This window comes from Lissotriton helveticus, chromosome 4_1 (assembly GCF_964261635.1).
Source record: "Lissotriton helveticus chromosome 4_1, aLisHel1.1, whole genome shotgun sequence".
In the NCBI taxonomy this organism is placed as follows: domain Eukaryota; kingdom Metazoa; phylum Chordata; class Amphibia; order Caudata; family Salamandridae; genus Lissotriton; species Lissotriton helveticus.
Window position 1 is genome coordinate 446590403 of NC_136063.1, and position 20090 is coordinate 446610492.

Sequence of the window (20090 nt, forward strand, 5' to 3'; positions counted from 1 at the left end):
AAAGAACAAGAGGCAGAGAGCGAGATCAGAGGTAATAGGGCACAAGAGTGGAAGGTGAAGAGGGAACGGAGAGGGATGAACAGCGAGGGGTGCATTCCAAACACGTACAATCTTCAGAACACTGAAAACTCGTTTTACGCTACAGTGCAGCAACACAAAGTTGAGCTTGGGATTGTGTTTAAAGATAATCCCGCTGTATGGAACATTTTGGTGGTGGCCAACTGAAGAAAGCACACACTGCACTGGTTGGAGAATGAGGAGAATAGAACTTCTAAAGTTGAAGCTGTTGCTCTGTTGAGTGGGGATGTATGAGTGGGACTGCAGTTTGTAAATTTATGAGTGCATATACAACAAATATAAAATAGAGAAAATATTATGATACGGTGTGCAACTGGAATATTTGAGGACTGTAAAACGATCAGAATGTTTTGTAAGTTATTTGATAAAAAGGGGGCATATTTAGATTGCCGAAACGTGCTGTTGCCGAGTACAAATCTATTTATCACTACCTCTGGCTAAGGAACTGAGCAATATACATCAAATAAATCCCCAATACACAGTGCACATTCAATAACATTCTTATATGGGCATCCTGGACTAAAAGGATCAGTACACTTGACACCACAGCGATGACAAACATGTAGACATCAAACCAACCCAGGACCAGAAATTCCAGAGGGGTTTATCTGAAAATAGTTGGTAAAGCTCAGGATTCTGGGTGCAAAAGTCTCAGATGGTTCCAAGGGGCTTATTCAAAACCAGTCTGGAACTTGAACCTCATTTTCTATCTTGTTGGGTCAATGGAAATTATATTTCTGAATATCGTCAGGGCAGAGTTCCGCTGAAGGTGGTTGTTAAGGGAGAGAACCCACATGAGGTCTTTGTTCTCCAGCCAATATCTCAGCTTGTAGAGAATGACTGAGCAGGCATATCACTGCATCTACATCTCTCTTTGTCAATTAGTTCTCCATAAATAGCAAAAAATCTTCATGAAATCCATAATATAAGTGAGCTCAGGAAAAGCGGAGTTGTTTTGGTAGGCCATTCTAGAGTATTTCTGTCAGCACATAGAGAATGAAAGTGATGTACACTAAAGATTTAGCTTTATGCTAGTGTAATTTGAAAATTCCACATGGCCAAGGATTGCTAGTTTTGAAAGATAGTTCTTAGTAACAATAAAAGCAATCTGGGACAGCCACGGCCAGTGGTAGGTGTAACTGCAGGGCGGTGACATAGGGAGGGGGAGGGTCAGGGTGGGGGGTTGTAATGTATGGATTACGGACTTTAACAGGTAAGTAAACATATAAATAAATAAAACGAATTTCGTTGCGCGCACTGCATCGCATTTGGTGATGCAGTGCACACAACGAAATTCATTTTAATAATTTATATGTTTACTTACCTGTTAAAGTCCGTAATCCATACATTACAACCCACACCCTGCCCCTCCCCCTCCCTATGTCACCGCCCTGCAGTTACACCTACCACCGGCCGTGGCTGATCTGGGATACCCTATGCCTAGCGTTCCTGGAACAGTCTTTCTGGAGAGGAGAGATGCAACCCTCACAGTCACTTCAGACAATGGCAGAAAACATGGTTGCACCTCCTCTTTACTAATAAGTCAAAACCAGTGACTAACCTAGAACAGGGGCACACATCTATATCGCAAGCTGGTCACAGAACAAATCATATACTTCATGAATATTCATAAAACCTTTCTCAGAAGGTGGCTATTTGTCATTGATTACATTGGGATAGATTGATGAAGTCTCAGAGCAATGAGTATTAGAGCCATTGAAGGATTTAAGGAATTGGGTTGGTGATAAGAGCTAGTTTTAAGGCCTGGTCCAGCAAGTATACTAATCACTGGCACAAACGCTGGACTGCACACTTCTTGTTTTTTGTTGCTCATGAAGTACAACTGCTGGGCGTTTTGTTTGCAGATAGGGTATGTGTGTGAGAGTTATAGTTTGGTAGGGTTTTTCATTAAGGTTTTACAAAGTGTGTTTCATCACTCGCTTAAGAAGACTGAACTTTAAGTTAATTCCTATGCCTAAAAAAGGGGTCTCAGTCCTTATTTGAAAGGGACCTCATCAACACGATTCTGAGAGGCATGCTTCGCATCGGGTAATCACCCGGGGCACCGAATTTTACCAGGTGGGTTTGACGCCACTTTTGGAGGGAGACGTTCCATTTTAAGAAAATACATTGTGGGGGATTCTGAGGAGGGGGTTAAAACTGACAACAGGTGAAACCCTAATCTTTCTTTATTCATGGACAACCTCTGGAGATTAAAAACAATGGAGGTGCAATTTGAGCATACTGTGTACTCCTACATCTCAATGACCAAAGGCCTACATGTTCCAAACGGTATTTAGTTGCCCAGTTTGTCATCTAGTTTTCATTAAGGCCAGCATGATCACTATTAAGTACCTCAAATCCCAAGGTCCGGTTATTTCGTGTGTGGTGTGCATTCACACCAAGCACACACAAACGCACGCATGCACATACCCACATGTTACCCATCCTGAAATTTTCAGTAAGTTATTTTGTTGGAAGCTCAGGAATTACCTAGGGTTTTAATATATTTGCAAGGGGCAGACTTCATCCCTTAGGAAGTTATAGGCTTCTGGACCCCAGCATCACACTTACTCCATGGGATCCAACCGGCCACAGCTGCTACTTAATGGTAACTGTACCTCCTGAACTCCTACACTTACAGCATTGAACAGGTTTACTATGGGCATTTGCCTTGTTTAACTCAGATAGTGGAAATCCAGTCTTCGTCGTACTCAGCTGTCTGTTGTAGGAGTATGCTTTTGCTGTAGCTAACACATTTGAGAAGGCTTGAACAGCTTGTGCTTTTGAGTTTTTATTTTGGGTAGGCACACTTTTGTGGCCCGTGTGCTAGTGGGTGGCTTGCATTTCATGGGAGGCCTTGTATTATGGCATGAAGCTACCCATTTAGATTTGATTTCATTGCCTCGGGGAGGGTCTGGGCTACGTTGTATTGTGGAGGTGTTGAATGGCATTGAATGTAATCTTTCCTGCAACTTCCTGGAAGAGGGGCTGAGTGAGGAGTTGAATTTATGAGTTTTTCACGGTGTGGTGCATTCTGGTATCTATAATGAATAAATCAGATTTTCTTCTTGTAAGATGTACTCTGTAGGTGTAAATACACACATTGTCTCCATTTGTAGTGTTTGTGAGCTATCTTTAAGCGTTGGATTACACACGAATACATGATGTAAAGCATGCCCATGCACCTGGTTCTGTATTTAACGTCGATTTACCTGCATGTGTAATAAATAATGATGGTTTGGCTTCTTATTGCTTTGTTGTTGCATCCTCGACTACATGCAGGTTTTGTCCAGCCATGCCGGTTATATTCAATCCATTTTGCTTGTAAGCGTTCACTGGAATGTTTTTTCTATAGTGATTTATTAAGGTAAGTTCTAGAAGACGTGTGCTGATTTGTCTGGTTTGTGGCTGTCACTCGGCGATCTCTCGCTCAGCCCACGTTCAGCTGCAGAATAAGTTCCTGTACGGGTGCAAAGGACCAGAGTCCACGTTGGGGATTCTGATGGTTAGTGACAGCCTAATGTGTGTCGTTGGGCTCCTGGTTCGGGTGTTAACGACCTCTGCGGATGCCACAGTGTTCTATAAGGAGGCACTCTGCCAAACATGACAACAATGCCTCTCTTCATGGAGGTTTTCTAAACTCTTTCTGGCAGTAATTGTTTTTAACAGAGTGTGCCAGAAATCAGCACGACAGCTGAGCCCAGCAAGGCACAGTGTGTAAAATTCCACCTTTTCATTAAAGAAGATGTTCTGAAGAAACACATCCTAAAATAGTCAATGGCGCTTACCAGAGTTGGAACAAGAGATTCGACTGTATTCACACTCTCTCTCGTGTCGGTCCACAGACTCCAAGGAACAGACCATTTCACAGCCCCGCTCTCGATTGCTGCAGTGGATCTGGAGTCGATTCAGATCATTTCGCATGTACCTATGCGCAGAAAGAAGATATGCGTAAAAACCTATGTAAGCCTCGGATGGAAAATCCAACATGTTTCTATGAGGAGAACATACACCGGAAAGCTCTATCCAAAAAGATGTTTAGGAGGCAAAGGTAATGGTAGCATCATACCAACATTGCTGACTTATGTGTTTAGATAACCTGCTGGTGTTAGAGCGATTAGATGCAGGAGAGGGGCATCCAATGAAAGTCCAGGAGGGTCAGATCCATGCCTGCTTATTAGGATAGCTTCGGACTAATTAAAGCATCATACTTATATTCAAGGGGGCCAATTCACAAAGGCATAAATAAGCATGTGACACAGTACTCTGTAGCACTACTTTACAAACCCATAAATGCTTTCAAGAATTGGTCCCTAAATGTTCAACACCTTAGTAGTAAAAGTCCACAGAGGACACATGCCTCTCCATTTGTACCAACTATATTAATAGTCCTGTAATCTTCTCATTTTATATGCATTAGGGCCAAATAACAACACAATTTATCAAGTGCTGAGAAGTGCCTTTCGTAATCGGCCCACAATTTGCAAATGTGGTGTGTGCAATGTAAGGAAATGTCTTTTTTTGCAGAAACACCCCCAAAGTTTTAAACTGATGCTGCTGTTTTTTTCTGTTCTGAGAGTGCATTGAGACCTGCAAACCAGACCTCAGTGCCAGTGTTCTAACCTACTACAAAGTGTATGTTCGATCGGCTACCCACAATTGGTTCAAGCTGACTTACTTATAAGTCCCTAGTATATGGTCCCAAGAGTACCCAGGGCATGTGAGTTGGGAGTGCTCACCCAAGGCTGCAGCATTGATTGTGCCACCTTGTGTGTGACAAAGCACAAAATGTCTCCCAGCCTGCCACTGCAGCCTTGAAAAGCAGTTTTTGCAACTGCTAGTTCAAATTTGCCGCTATTTAAATGAGTCGCAAAACCCCCACTTCTCTTAAAAATATATATGTCTCCCCAAGGAAGGCCTATGGGGCCCTAAGGCATGGAGCAGTATAATAATAAGTAGAAAATATGCTATTTATATGTCCTAACAGCAAAGCTTTCAAATTGTCATTTTTGCTGGGGAAACGTTAGTAGCCTTATTGGCTATCACAGAGTTACCGGCTGAATTCTAAGTCTGGATAACTTCGGAATGGGACTACTAAAGTGGGTACTTCAAGGTACCAAAATATTTGTGGAATAAAACCCGACTTGATGGCCAAGTCGAATTTAATGTCACTGTTAAAGAAAGGCAACTTTTAGAAAGTTGCCACTCTGTGACCCAGTCGGTTCATTGGCCTTGCACAGTAACAGGCCACCAGACAGCCTCCTTCCCTCCTGGGAAGTCATATGAAGGACTCCCAGCCTCAGGAACAAACGAGGCCTGCTACAGATGGAGGTGTTACCTCCCCGTTGAAGAAAGCCACACTGGGTGTAGGCCCAAAATGCAAGCTTCAAAAGGGGAAGTTGCCTTTGGTGGGCAAATGGCAATCACACTCATGTAGGGTTGCCCCTTTGTTTGGACAGGCGGTGGGAACAGAGAGGAGGAAAGCAGTGGCCAAACCAGTTCAGTTTAGTATATCCTTATTCAATTTTACATTTAAAATCATAAAGCAGCACAATGCAGTTCCTCAGTTAAAAATATAAAACATTAAAAATTGGTCAATAATACAAGCTACTTCCATTCAATCAGCAGAGAATCTCATCTCCATACAATAAGAACCACCAAAATAAAAGTTAATTTACAAAAAAAGAGGAAAACACCTCCAGTAATACACAGATGTCAAATCCAAGAATTGATCCCATAATCTCCCATCAGCCATCCATAAATTTCCTACTTCCTATGGACATTTTGAGGAAGCAGCATGCACTTTAACAAACATCTGGATTATCTAACAACTGTAAATACAATAAGGCATCTTTACTTTTCTGAGAGGCAATAGGTTTTAAAATGTGTTTGAGACAACATAAGAAACACAATCTATAAAATTTACAAAAAACATGAAATGCAACAAAGATTGTTCCGCTGACAAGGACAGGTCGATAAACTACTCATCCCCAAGAGCTTTGCCCCATCTAAAAAGCCCAAAAGGCGCAACACTGTGCCTGCCCTGAATCGCAACACTGTGCCTGCCCTGAATCGCAACACTGCCAAAAGGCGCAACACTGTGCCTGCCCTGAATCTCCCCATCGGGAGAGTTTCAAAAATAAATAAAAAGCCATCTCTCCTGAAGCTAACAAGGTAAAGTAAGTATGAAGACAGCACTTTCTTAAAACCCCCTCCAATCTTTGGGATAAACAAAACTCTGCATGACGTGACTTCGTCAGCCTCTTATCTGATTTTCTTAAAGTGACCGGTGCTTTAAATATTTCGGGCAGGCCAATATCAATAAAAGAATAACAAATTCGTTTTTATCCAAGGATTTGAACTACCCTTGCCTAAACTTAAACAGTCTAAAAACGCCTTCCTATTAAAACTTGCTTCCACGTTTGACCACATACTAACCCAGAGCATAAGCGGGGCCAACTTAACTAAATCGGAAACGTATAACACATTTTGCTCCGAATGCAATATAAAATGGGAGCTAGTCGGGGGAAGGTCCAAAAGCCGCCTGCAGATTCGGTTTTCTTCCACCTGTATGGGAGAGGCATTTTGAAACCCCAAAACCCCAGCTCCGTATGTAGCTGTTGGGACGCACTGCAGGTTATAAATCTTATTATGGGGGAAATAAGGCCCTCACCTACTTTTTGGGAGAGATTAAATAGAGCTCCTGCCGCCCTGCTTAATTTCATACAAGAGGCACTTACTTGGGGCTGCCAAGAACCTGCTGAATCAAAATTAACAAATGGGGACTTAATTCATTAATATAAATAATAAGAATCACCCCACTTGCTAAAGGGAAAATATCAGAAGATTCCCCTGCTCGACCATAACGTACCCTGGCCACTAAATTCTCATGCAGAGTATACAAGAAATTCACCAGGGGAACTGCCACTCCCAGATCCATTAAAATCAGCCACAGCCTTGTCCTATTCTTGCAATCAAATGCAGTAGATATTTCAATAAAGGCCAGGTTCAGTGGGCAGGGCCTGGTGATGGTGTACTTATCCACAATCAAGTGCAGTTCAGGCACTGTTCCATGGTAGCAAGCCATGGGAGAAAGCCATACCGACACAGGGACAAATTAATATTAAGACTGGTCCAAGATCTTAAACAATAAAAAATTACCCTCACCAGAATTTTTAGTGTGCTAGTTATAAGCAAAATTGGACGATAACATTTGGGTAGCCCACGGTACCCTTTTTTAAAAATTGGACAATTATTGAAAGTGCCCAAGAGCTCAGAGCCCTGCAACACAAGGAGTTATTAAAAATTTGTGAGCAAAGGCCCCCAGAGTTCAATATTACACTTCAAATGGATATCCCATCTGGACTGGGAGCTTAGCTTGCTGAGCTCTGCCTGATGGCATCATACACTTTCAAAAGGGAGGTCCGAAGGTGTGAAAATGTTTCAAATGTGCATGTAAAAAATCGTTTTGCGTCTTATCCTCCAGTACCTGATAAATAGTGGAAAAGTGCTTAACCCGATCCAAAACATATATATTACAGACTAAAAGTGGATTCAATCAGACTTCCATCTGGAGGATCTTGTTAACAACATCCCAGAACACATTGCTGATCCGTGTCACTGCCAGTTCCAGCTGCTCCCAGTCCCTTTTATTCAATATGTTCTACCTGTCCTTAATAGTGTATTTACAGACCCTCCTGGCCTCCAGAACTTCCCAAATATGTCTAGGATTCCCAGAGAGCTTTCCTTAGACGGCGATTAGTCGCAGAACAGTGATCGTCAAACCAGCGTGGGCAATCTTGGGCCTGTCGTAAGGGTTTCAACAACTGACTCCTAATACAAAAGCTAAAATGATGATCGCAGGCAAATAAAACTACTCCAGTATCCTCAACCTGACGTCCCACAAATGTTGACAAATGATTCTTTAGCAAAAGAATAAGCGCAACTATTGGGTTGCTCAGAAACCAGACCAATCTTATCCCATCACTCAAATGCTGGGAATTTGGGTACAAACTTCCGGTGGTTTGTCCTTGCTGACGAGGAAAACCCCTTCTAAAGACAATGCGTTGCGATCTCTTCATTGGGTCGCTATAATTGAACAAGTGGAGAGCCACAGAAGTAAGTTCCTCTGGGCAAATATATAGTAAATAGTGGCTGACCGCCCTACCCCTTAAAAGTGGATATACTAGGTCCTATACTCTGAAAAAAATACACTAAATCCACAAGATCACTTGAAACTATGGAATTCCTCAGCTCCCTCCCTCTAATATCTAGATGGGCTACCTCAATAGCAAAACCCTTGAACCCCAGCTCCTCGTGCTGAACCATAAGTTTAGCATTAAAGTTCCCACAAAACAAAAATCTAGGTTGAAATGTATCATCGGAATAAATTGGTTTCAAACTCAATACAAAAAATGTAAAAATGTAAATGTCGGAATTTGTAAAGCGCAAGCTATTGCCCAGAGTTGCAGCGTGGGACCCATGATCAGAACAGGCACTGAGGCGAGAATATCCAGTCAGGGGAATTAATGAGCCGGAGACCCGCCGAGGTAGGAATCGAACCCTGGTCCCTGGCCAGAGCTCTGCATCAAGGTCTGCCTGCTCTAACCATTGAGCCACACTTCTCCACGAAATAGCTCCTCAAAAAGATGATAAAAGGAATTAGTAAATTCATTATTATAAAAATTAACCAACCAATAAGAACCCAAACTATCTTTAATAAGCAGAGCCTGGTAGGCAGGGCTACCCAAATCAATAGTAAACACTTCTACCCTGTGATTCAGTTTTACTCATATTAATAGACAATCCCTCACTCTTCAATGGTTGGAAGGTGGAACAGGGAAACAATAACAGCAGAAACCCCTGCATGAGATTGATGTAATATCTCAGGTTTCTTGCAAAACAACAAATTCTAATTTGTTTAGAAAGTCTTACCAATCAGCAATTATGATCTTATATTTAAGCCCAGCTACATTCCAACTCACAAGAGACAAAGAATGGCTAGGCCTTACAGAACATGCACCAAACCCATTCTCCACGCTTACTGCCTGCCCCCCTTAGATACATTTAAAGACATGTTTCCTATGTAAGACTGAGGGGGTCAGTCGACTTCAGATAAAACATCAAACCAGTTCTCCCGAGACACAATTGATGGAAACAAACCGGGTAACAGCTGTGGAGCTAACGGCACTCCAGGACTATACACAGCCCCTTTCCTGCAAGGCGCCTTTACCTGCGGATTACCAAATGGCGCCGACATAAAGCAAGGTTTATAGAAATATCCAAGTGGAACAGGGACTAGAGAGCTCTCGGAAACCAACATGCTCATACTCCCAAACAATATGTCCTGAACAAGTGATGGTGATTTAAAGTTAATAATGATACAGTCTCCTTGAGTAGCGATTAGACTGTGACCAATTCATCCAATCCTTCGAGTGAACAAAAACTCCTCGGAAAGGGCAAAAGGAAAACCTCTATGGTAAACTAACCATCTCTATACCTTGTTGCGCAGCTCCCCATAGGATTCACTGTTTCATTTATAAGGGGGAACTCCAATCAAGACCACTACATGAGGAAAATGGTCTGTTTTGGGAGCAATTTTGGGTCCCTACCCTCAGGCTTCCCTGCCATAGGAGCAGTCGCAGATACCTGGGTGACCTGAGATGTCGTATGAACATGGTCTCTAGATGGTAAAACCTCCCCTGCCATTATCAAGGTTTTCTCACCGGGAAATATTGAATACCAGGTAGGAGCAATATTGCTGCGTACAATGGCCTCTGTACACTCTGTAATAAGTAAGGGTCGCTGCACCAAAGAGGACGCGAGTTGAGTTCCAATAGCTCCTCTACAGTCTAACACTGATGAAAGCTCAGCTTTAGTATGTGCGTGACTGACTGTATAAGTGAGTGATTAAATGTGACTTACTGAATGCATGGGTTAGTGACTAAACTGTGTGAATGTCTGTATAAGTCTGTGTGTTGTGTGTAAGCTGCTGCATGGGTTGGTCAGTAGCTACATGAGTGTCTATATAGGTTTTTGATTGGTTGCCGGAGTATTTGTATGGGAGACGGAGCGTGTGGGTGGGTGGATGGGAGGTGTGTCTCTGTGCATAGATGTGTGAGTGGATGATTCACTGGGTGTATGGGTTCAAGAGTGCATGTGGAAACAGCTGTATGGGTGGGTGAGTGTGTGTATGGGTGTGTTGGTCAGTGAATGGATGTCTCAGTTGTACATGTCCAAGTAACTACATATGTAAAAGGCAGTGAATGTGAAAGCTGGAGTATATAAATGTCTATACGTGATAGTCAGTGATGTGAAAGTGGCTGTATGGACGAGTGTGTACTTGTATCAGTGATTGTATAAGAGAGTAAATATGCGTTAGTATCTGTATGAAGAAGTGAGGTGGTGTGTGTATAGGTGAGTAAATAGGAGTATGATCGATGCTTTGCATGGCTATCCAGGTGTGTAAGTAACTCCATGGATAAGTGGCGGTGTGTGTGTCTGTATAGGTGTATGCGTGCATATGATAGAGTTGTATTGATGGCCCCCAGGGACCCTCAGGATTCAAGGGGACTTAGTCCCCCAACTTAAAACGCGCCACAGAGCGCGTTTGCACACTTGTCACATGGCACGTTTTAAGTTCGGGGCTTAAGTCCCCTTAAATCCTGAGGGTCCCTGGGGTCCAACTAGCCCACCAGGTATCTCCAGTGGGCGCCACAGAACTGCGTTGCAGAGAGGTGTAGAAAGGGGCGTGGCCTCGGACCACCTCTCTGCACCCCAGCATGTTTATATATACATATACACACACACATATATATATATACACACACACACACATATATATACACACACACACATATATGAGCAGGAAATTCTGGACAGTGCCATAGTTTTAGGTAGACAGCAGCTCCTTTATATAAAACTCTACAACACCACTGACATACCAGATGTGCTCAACTCAATTGTCCGTTTTTCTGGCAGAGCTTTTAAGCATAGGATTAGCACAGTGCCGTCCAAGCAAAACTAGAAAGTGGCAAAGCCTTTTGCCATTTTTTCAGCAAAGTCTTTAAGGATAGAATTAGCAAGTGCCATTAACGCCAAGCTGAAAAAGGACAAAAGTCTTTTACCATTCAGACTGGTAAAATACTATCCAAGTCAACCTGGAATGAATAAAAGCAAGCCCTGACAGCGTTGTTTTGCTCTTAATATAGCTTTGTCCAGACACAACAGAGCAGCCAGTGCAAAAAAACAATGCCCTGGCATTGGTGTGGATGACACTCATCAACACAAGAAAGAATCTGATACAGTGTGAGCATTCTGAGGAAACAAAAAGCAAAGTGCAGCCCCTCTAAATAATGTATATGACTCATCTGTCTGTGATGGACCTCCAGCTGGGGAGAAAATAATGTATGCTGTCTCCTACTGGTGTGAACTGCCTCAGCCGTCGCCACGTCTTCTGCATTGAAAGAGCTGGGTCTCCTGTTGCTGTGGAGTTTGGAAGGGCTGGCTTTGTATCTAAGCTGCCCCCTAGAATAGCCCTAAAACTTTCTACACTGCTGGCGAAACTGTGTGGCTGGCCACAGTAGTCTTTAAGATCACGGTGTGGTGCGATTTTCCTTAAAACACTGTCGGGCCGTATCAATTGTATCTTCAAACAACGTGGACCCGTCAAAGGGCATACCCTTCAAGGATGCTTGCATGTCTCCTGAAACTGCAGTTGTACTCATCCAGGCAATCCTTCTAAACACTACACTGGTGCCAATAGCTCTACTTGTGCATTATGCAGTATCAAAGCCAGCATGCAGTACACACTTGGACATGTCCTGATCACCTGATATTGTTTGGGTCAAAGAGATCCTGAGGTCTCCTGGCATAGCGGCCAAGGCCTGCTTGCTATGTCCTAAAAGGCATGGGTGTACCTGCCAAAAAGGTACACTTCATTGGGAGAACTGAGGTCCAAGCTGGCCCAAGAGGACATTTTCTTTCCGAAAACATCGATTCATTTCAACTCCCTCTACATAGGGTTGGTCGGAAAAGAATAACAGGTCACCTTACTTGCTGATTCCTGAGCCCTCCAGCTTTCAGGTGTAGGATGTTTAGTCAAGAAATCTAGGTCACCGAATGCCAGTGTATATTGCCTAGTCACTGGTCGACTAACCAGAGCATGACTTAGCCCAAGTAGCTATCATGGTGCTAGTAAGGGCCTCACTGAATGGCGAAAGTGGTCTAGATGAAACTAGCACTCGTTGGAGAATTTCAGGAAGCAAATTTGACTTAGTTTCACTAGTGGGCAATTTTAAGTCACAGAATTCAGCTGTCCTTCATGGCACTACTGCAAAAGAGGCACTTTCCTCTGTTGGTGGACCAGGTGGTGAGTCTAGCTAAGTCTAATGATGGGTCTAGTCCACTGGTATTCTGTAAGTTTAAGTATAAGCCATCAACAGTGTAATGAGGGGGGAGTAAATTATCCACTTCGTCATTATCAGTCCCATAGGGATTATAATGTACATTCTGAAGCACATCGGAATTGGATATAAAGAGTGCCTCTAGCCTCAGGTAATACTGGCATTGCTGCAAAGGTCTCAGACTGGTGTCAGCTATATAATAAATGTTTGTACCTTTGTGATTTCATAGGGCAATACAATGCCTGGAGCTGGCTGATGCTGATTCGGGGTTCAAGACTGGCATTGGAACAGAATTTTGGGTAGGAGTCCATGGAGTTGGTATCAGTATCAGCACTGGCATGAAAATAACTGGGGTTGACCTTGTTGCTGGTGTGGAAGGCTGTACCTCTATCAGTATGGGCCCTGAAATTGGACCTGAGGGGTCAGTCAGCATCAGGTGTAGTCCTGCCACCAGAAGTCCAACTGGGGGCCCTGTGTCTCCATAGCCTCCATAGGCATGCTACAGCTGGCTGGAAGCACTTGAAAAAGTTAGAGCATGGTTTACTTGAAAGCCACTATTTGCTGTGGGGTCGACAATGGCCTGTAGAATTCTAGGTTATCCAGGACCAGTTGTGGGACCGGATCAGATTTGGGCAACACCAGAAGGATATGTAACTTAGCTTAACCCCTTGTGCCTTTTCGCCAGGCTTTGAGTAGTAGGATAGGGTTGAGTCTAGCTAGGATATCTTATGCTGCATCTTCGACCTGGACGTACCCCAAATCATAGACCAAGAACTGATTTTTTACAGCAGAGTACAAAAACTTGGAGTGGGAGAGGGACTTGTGTTTCAACCATGGCATCTTTTTATGTTCAGTAGCATAGAGCTGGATTGCTGTTGGGTGCAGAAGGGCACACTTATTGCACAACTCAGTTGTGACCGAAACCAAAGCAGCATAAGCACATCATACGAGTTTATGACGGATATCTGCTTCCTGCATTCCTGGCATGATTTGAACCCTATTGTCTTTGGTGGTGACATTTACCCTAGCACAATGTTGTAGAATGAATTTGAAGATGTCAAAAGACAGACAAAGTTGGGAGTGGAGTTCCAGATCCACGTTGAAGAGCACAGAAAGAAAAGAACTGACATCAGTACGCAGGGGTCATGGTGCTTACATGAGGACCCACTCTGGCACTTCCAGGGACAGTGTTGAGTCACTGCAAAGCGAAATGGGGTGCCTATTATCATTCAGAACCATTGCTGGAATATTTCTCTTCATCCAATTTAGCACCTGGGAACATTCTGAAAGGTGTGGAATCTGAGGTTAGAAGTATCCACCAGAATGTGGATAGCTGCTATTCAGATGTATGCATCTTAAGTAAAGTGGGATAAAATCTAGGAGCCACCTGTGTTCTGAAATATTGGGCACATCAGTCACAAGCAAAAGACTAGCCCCCTGAAGCAACATCTATATTTGGTCATTAAAAAAACGCTTTAAAAGGTTAAACTAAAAGGTCTGCAAAAAAAGCATGCATGAAAAACTGCACATTCGGATACTCTAAAAAAAAGAAAAACAATTAACATTACACAAAGAAAAATACAATCTAAATAAAAAGCATTGACAAATGGAAAACGATTTTATGTTAATGTGGACAGTATGTAGGAAGAGAGGAATCAGGGTAGGAAAGGAAAGGCATAGAAGTAGGGTGCAAGATGAATTGGGAAATTAAGTCAAGTCAAAATAAGCATTATTCCAACTCACAACGTGAATCATAAAGCTACAAAATACATCCATAACAAATATTTCAAAAACCAATATAAAAGTTAAAACAGGATTCAAAACCGCGTATCCTACAAATCCTTAGTGTTTGGGGAAACTACTGGTCTACACACCAACCCCGCTAAATCCGTACTCTTTCCAGTATGCGTCAACCAGGGACGCGGCACTTGGGCAACACAACTGTCACACGCGACAGAGGGCTTCAAGTATTTGGGAATCTTCATATCGCCATGCCCAAAGATTTCATGGGCCAACAATATCAGCCCTCTGTTAGCAAGTCTCACCAATAAAACCACTATATGGTCCTCCCTCCCACTATCATTATATGGCCGGTCAGCCATCTTCAAGATGGTTTCTTTACCCCAAATTCTCTATAGATTGAAAAACTTCCCTTAAAAGATTCCACAATCCTGGTTTGCACAAGTGAATGCTATACTTAATAAATTTCTCTGGAACGGAAGTGCAATCAGAGTGGCGCTACACACTTGCACACTGTCTACGTACTGTGGGGGAATTGCAGCGGCTGACGTCTATGCCTATAACGTAGCCTCTCATGTCTTGATAATTACGAATGGTGGTACAACTCACCAATGACCTGGCTTTCGCTCTTGAGTATGCTGCAATGGAGAAGACCCCTCTTCCACAGCTCCTCTTTAGCTCTAACACCCTAGAGTAGTTGCCAATTTCAAGTACATTTTCAATTGCACAAGACCCAGTTCTATAAATACCTTCAATTCCGTCATGCTTAGACCCACCCACCCTGATCCAGGCCCTAGAGGCCCTACCGGAATTCCACCCTCTTGAGGGGCGCCCCTTAATGGGGGATCTGGGCCTGCATAAAATCAGACAAACTTATCAAACATTGACAAGTCACACCCAGATCACCCTAGACAAGACCAGACGTGCATGGCAGGAGGACATTCCCGACCTGACGGACAACGACTGGGTAGAGGCCATTGCCAGCGCTCGGGGTGCAGCAGTTTCTACATGTATCGTCTTGTACAATTCAAATATCTACACCGCGCATATTATACCTGAACCAGACTCTGGATAATGGGTGCTATCCAATCCCCTACATGCCTGCGATGTGAAAGGGAAGAAAGGACGTTTTTCCACACAGTCTGGGGCTGCCCCACTTTGCAACCCTTCTGGCGCAGGGTATCCTCTTGTCTCAGTAAAATATTCTCATGGGAACTCCCACATGGTCCACAACTCTTTCTTTTGCATAGTACAGATGAAATAGGGGGCAATAAATATAAGCAGCATTTACTCTTTTTAGCCCTCATTATCGCCAAACGCGATATTGCACAGTTATGGAAATGGACTTCCCCCCGTCTCTGGGCAAGTGGAAGACAGATCTGGATAGATGCATGGGTGCGGAAATTACAGTATTTTTGGCACGTGGCTGCCCACAAAAACACCGAAAAATCTGGGCCGGCTGGGCAACGTATAGTGGGATTGAACTTCCCCCTCTGCCTTCTACGGACCCCTAACTAAAATCACTAATGAGGTGCATTCCTCTGGACCTATTTACTTCACATTATGCTTGTCTGTCAATCTGCGACCGTATCCTGGGTATGATTACTTTAGTCTGGAACTGTCTGCATATTGTTTTTGTTGGGCTTCCCTGCATGTTCGCAGGTTTTGCAAACATTTTGAAACAATAGTATTCCTGTTTACTTATGCTTTCTTTCAGGTACTTGTAGGGCTCCTGCCCAAATTTCACCGGAATAACCAAATAAAATCTGTTTTCAAAAAAACAAACAGGTTTAAAAAGCTTAAAAGGACTGTGGAGCATGAATACATTCATCAGTTACACAATCCGTTTCAAGTTACAGCTGCTTCCTGCTGTGGATCATAGCCAGCAAAAATCGAGACACTGCAGCACATATGTAGATATTCGGTAACGTTTGCAGCTTCATAAAAGCTGGTTGGCATTGTACAAAACCCAGATGCAATAACAAGGGTTTCATGTATTTCATCATCAACCCAGAAAAGTGTTTACAGTAGAAAACAGGGTGCATGGTGCTCTGCAAGGAAATATCATCACAAGTGCATTTCCCAGGTCAGATGACCAGTTTCTGATGGTGGGAAAAATATTCAAGCGAACCGGGTCTGCCAAAGCTATGTTGTACAGGTTGGCTAAATAAGCAAGCCGGGCTGAAGACGGCTGGAATGCCAGAAACCGGTCCCGGAAGCTTGTTTCTGGTCCAGGGAAGGCATGGCTTGGCAGTTCGGGCTGGACTGTTCCCATGAGGCACAGGGTCAGACTTATTTGCATATAGCCATGTCTGAACTGGGGTGGCAGAGTGGGCTAAAGAACGGTGATGGATCAAACCCAGATCTTTTGACTGGGTGTGAGTGTTTGATTGGTTCTGATGCTCCGTCCATCACCACCCCCTTTTGTACTGCTGTGGATCATAGCCAGCAAAAATCGAGACACTGTAGCACATATGTAGATATTCGCTAACGTTTGCAGCTTCATAAAAGCTGGTTGGCATTGTACAAAACCCAGATGCAATAACAAGGGTTTCATGTATTTCATCATCAACCCAGAAAAGTGTTTACAGTAGAAAACAGGGTGCATGGTGCTCTGCAAGGAAATATCATCACAAGTGCATTTCCCAGGTCAGATGACCAGTTTCTGATGGTGGGAAAAATATTCAAGCGAACCGGGTCTGCCAAAGCTATGTTGTACAGGTTGGCTAAATAAGCAAGCCGGGTTGAAGACGGCTGGAATGCCAGAAACCGGTCCCGGAAGCTTGTTTCTGGTCCAGGGAAGGCATGGCTTGGCAGTTCGGGCTGGACTGTTCCCATGAGGCACAGGGTCAGACTTATTTGCATATAGCCATGTCTGAACTGGGGTGGCAGAGTGGGCTAAAGAACGGTGATGGATCAAACCCAGATCTTTTGACTGGGTGTGAGTGTTTGATTGGTTCTGATGCTCCGTCCATCACCACCCCCTTTTGTACTGCTGTGGATCATAGCCAGCAAAAATCGAGACACTGCAGCACATATGTAGATATTCGGTAACGTTTGCAGCTTCATAAAAGCTGGTTGGCATTGTACAAAACCCAGATGCAATAACAAGGGTTTCATGTATTTCATCATCAACCCAGAAAAGTGTTTACAGTAGAAAACAGGGTGCATGGTGCTCTGCAAGGAAATATCATCACAAGTGCATTTCCCTGGTCAGATGACCAGTTTCTGATGGTGGGAAAAATATTCAAGCGAACCGGGTCAGCCAAAGCTATGTTGTACAGGTTGGCTAAATAAAATTGCATGTGGTAGCCAGTCAAAATCATCTGGTTCCTCAAGACAGAGGGTTTCATAATTTGAGATGATAGTCTTGTGTCCTCTGGTAGTGATAGGCATTTCGTTTTGAGTACTTTTCTTTGAACAGATACCAAGGTCTCAGGATGATCAAAGTACTCAGGATGACCAACTTCTTCCAGGAAGTTGTGCCCAAATTTGAGCCAGGGGATTTTGAGCACCGATGTAGATCTAAGGCAATCAGCAATAATGGATCGATTAAGTGTAGTGTGTGTTTCGATGACTAGATTTTATGCCATAGTAACAGTGGATGAATCCTAATCAAAATCTAAAAATCCAAAGTTCCAACCGCAAAGCGGAATGGCTACAAAAGTGCAGTGTATAAATTAAAGTTGAAATGGAGAGGTGTTCTGCTGCAACACACACCCCAGTCCCAGCATGCTAGAACTCCACAGGGAAGTTCAGCTACATTCACACATGCCTTAACCTATCTGATTAAACTATACACAATTATACTTTGTGTGGGCGCAAGTTATTATTTCAAGCACGTGGGTGGTCGAAGCGGAGTGGGAGGCGGCCTACCTCTGTGAGATGGTAAGCAACACTGGCGACGAGGGTGGGGGCCGGACCACACATTCATCCGCGCCGCCGTTTTGGTCTTGCGGAGCAGCTGTACAGACAGCATACCCCAGAGAGATCTGCTGCCCAGCACACCAGCGGACTGGCGGGAGGTATTCAGCCACGCCTCCACGTGTCCCGTCACCCCAAGCAGCAAACGGGCTGCAGAGGAGGCTGGGACACCACATACAACAGCCAATCCACACGTTTTCACACTGCATGTGCATATTTAGACAGCAGGAAACAAGCAGTGGCTAATGCAGGCAGTTTTCATCACAGGAGCCAATACTAAATGCCACATCAGGGCCTGCCTTAGGCATGTGCAAGCTGTGCACCTGCACAGGGCCGCCAAACCCCAGGGGCCACCACGCCAATATATATCCTTAATATAATAATCCTCTGAGGATGGATACATATTTGCGTGGCGGCCCCAGTGGCAGGGATTTGGCGGCCTCCGGCTCTGTTCTACTTCCAAACACCCTGACCCCCCCACCCCCTCTTCACTGGCCTCCGCGCCTGCGTTCCTCCGCCCCGCCCGGACCCCCTCTTCTGGGGCCCCCTACCTACGCTCCCTGCCCCCGGCCGCCATGAGCCTAGAGCCGCCCCTGGCCACATCACTAGGATATAACTACCTGGCATCATGGAGGAACAGTAGCATACAGACAAGAGGGCTCACACTGAAACGGGGGATAAACCAGCAATAAGTGCCACCACAGAAGTACGCCACAACCATGTGAAATCTCACACCCAGTCGGAAAAAAAAAGAAAGGGGCAAAAGAAAACAAACTGTACACTACCCTCAAGATGGCAGATGAACCTAATGTGGCTCAACCAACCGGTAAAATCATCACACATCACACACTCACAGGGGTACTACCCCCATTCAGCAATCTGGCTCCCCCCATGACTGCCTCCCCTAGGTAGAAAACATGGATAGGGCGTTTGAACAATTACTTCATAGCCAAGCACGTGACCGATGGTGCAGTAAAATGCTCCTTACTCCTACATTACACAGGGGAAGAAATGTACCTCCTATTCAAGCACCTTCCAAACACAGGCCTACCAACCAACTACGATGCCGTAGAGAGGGCACTCAGGGCTCACTTTGACCTGCAATTAAATTCAGACTTTGAGAGGTTCAAACTGCGCCAGGACTGCCAATGGGAGGGCAAATCAATCAACAGGTTCTACGCCAGGCTACGAGAATTAGTGAGCACCTGCACAGCTGATGACCAGCTCAAGGAGATCCACGCTCAGTTGATTCAAGGATGTCACAACAAGACACTGTGCGGTCTAATTTTAAAACAACCGAACATAATCCTGGGCGACATCTTAATCCTCGCAAGGTTCTACGACCTGTCCGCTGCATGGGCCAACGAAATGGACCTGGCACTAGCACGGACGACTGATAAGAATGTGATCATCAAGATGGAACGAGCAGACGCCGTGAGGATGAAAGAGAGGGGAAATTTTCCAGCCCCAGAGGAAGAAGTGGGCTACTGTGGGCAGGAAGAACATCCAATCAATGCCTGCCCTGTACAAGGCTGAACATGCTCACACTTTGGAATTCCTAATCACTTCGCCTCGGTCTGCCGATAGAAAACCCAGGGCAAGAACCCTTGAGGCAAAACGCCACTGAGGAAAGCGGTATGCCAATTGTCACTTATGAACCTTACACACCCTAGTGACTCAAAGGCCACCCCTCTATCTACTTGTTGGGTAGAAGACTTCTTGTCTGAAGAAGACAAAGAGGAAGGAACATTCCTCATATCATTTACAAGAGAGCTGAAGATGCGCCGCAACCCGCATGCACCGTCTGCATAGCAGGGTCTGAAGTAAAAGCCGTCATCGACACCGGAGCCTCTGTAAATGTCATGGGGGTACAGCAGTTCAACCACCTTCAACCGAGGCCGCACCTGGTACTGTCCAACACCAATATATTTGCTTATGGGA

General features: G+C 44.4%; 1 protein-coding gene across 2 annotated transcripts in view; it reads right to left on the reverse strand.

The window, feature by feature from the left end:
* Nucleotides 1-20090, reverse strand: part of LOC144828656 (RING finger protein 151-like) — a 233260-nt gene that overhangs the window by 65308 nt on the left and 147862 nt on the right. For both annotated transcript variants that reach the window (XM_078687030.1, XM_078687029.1), the window contains exon 3: nucleotides 3870-4009. In XM_078687030.1, coding sequence (XP_078543156.1) covers nucleotides 3870-4009 — 140 coding nt within the window. The remainder of the gene's footprint in view (nucleotides 1-3869; nucleotides 4010-20090) is intronic.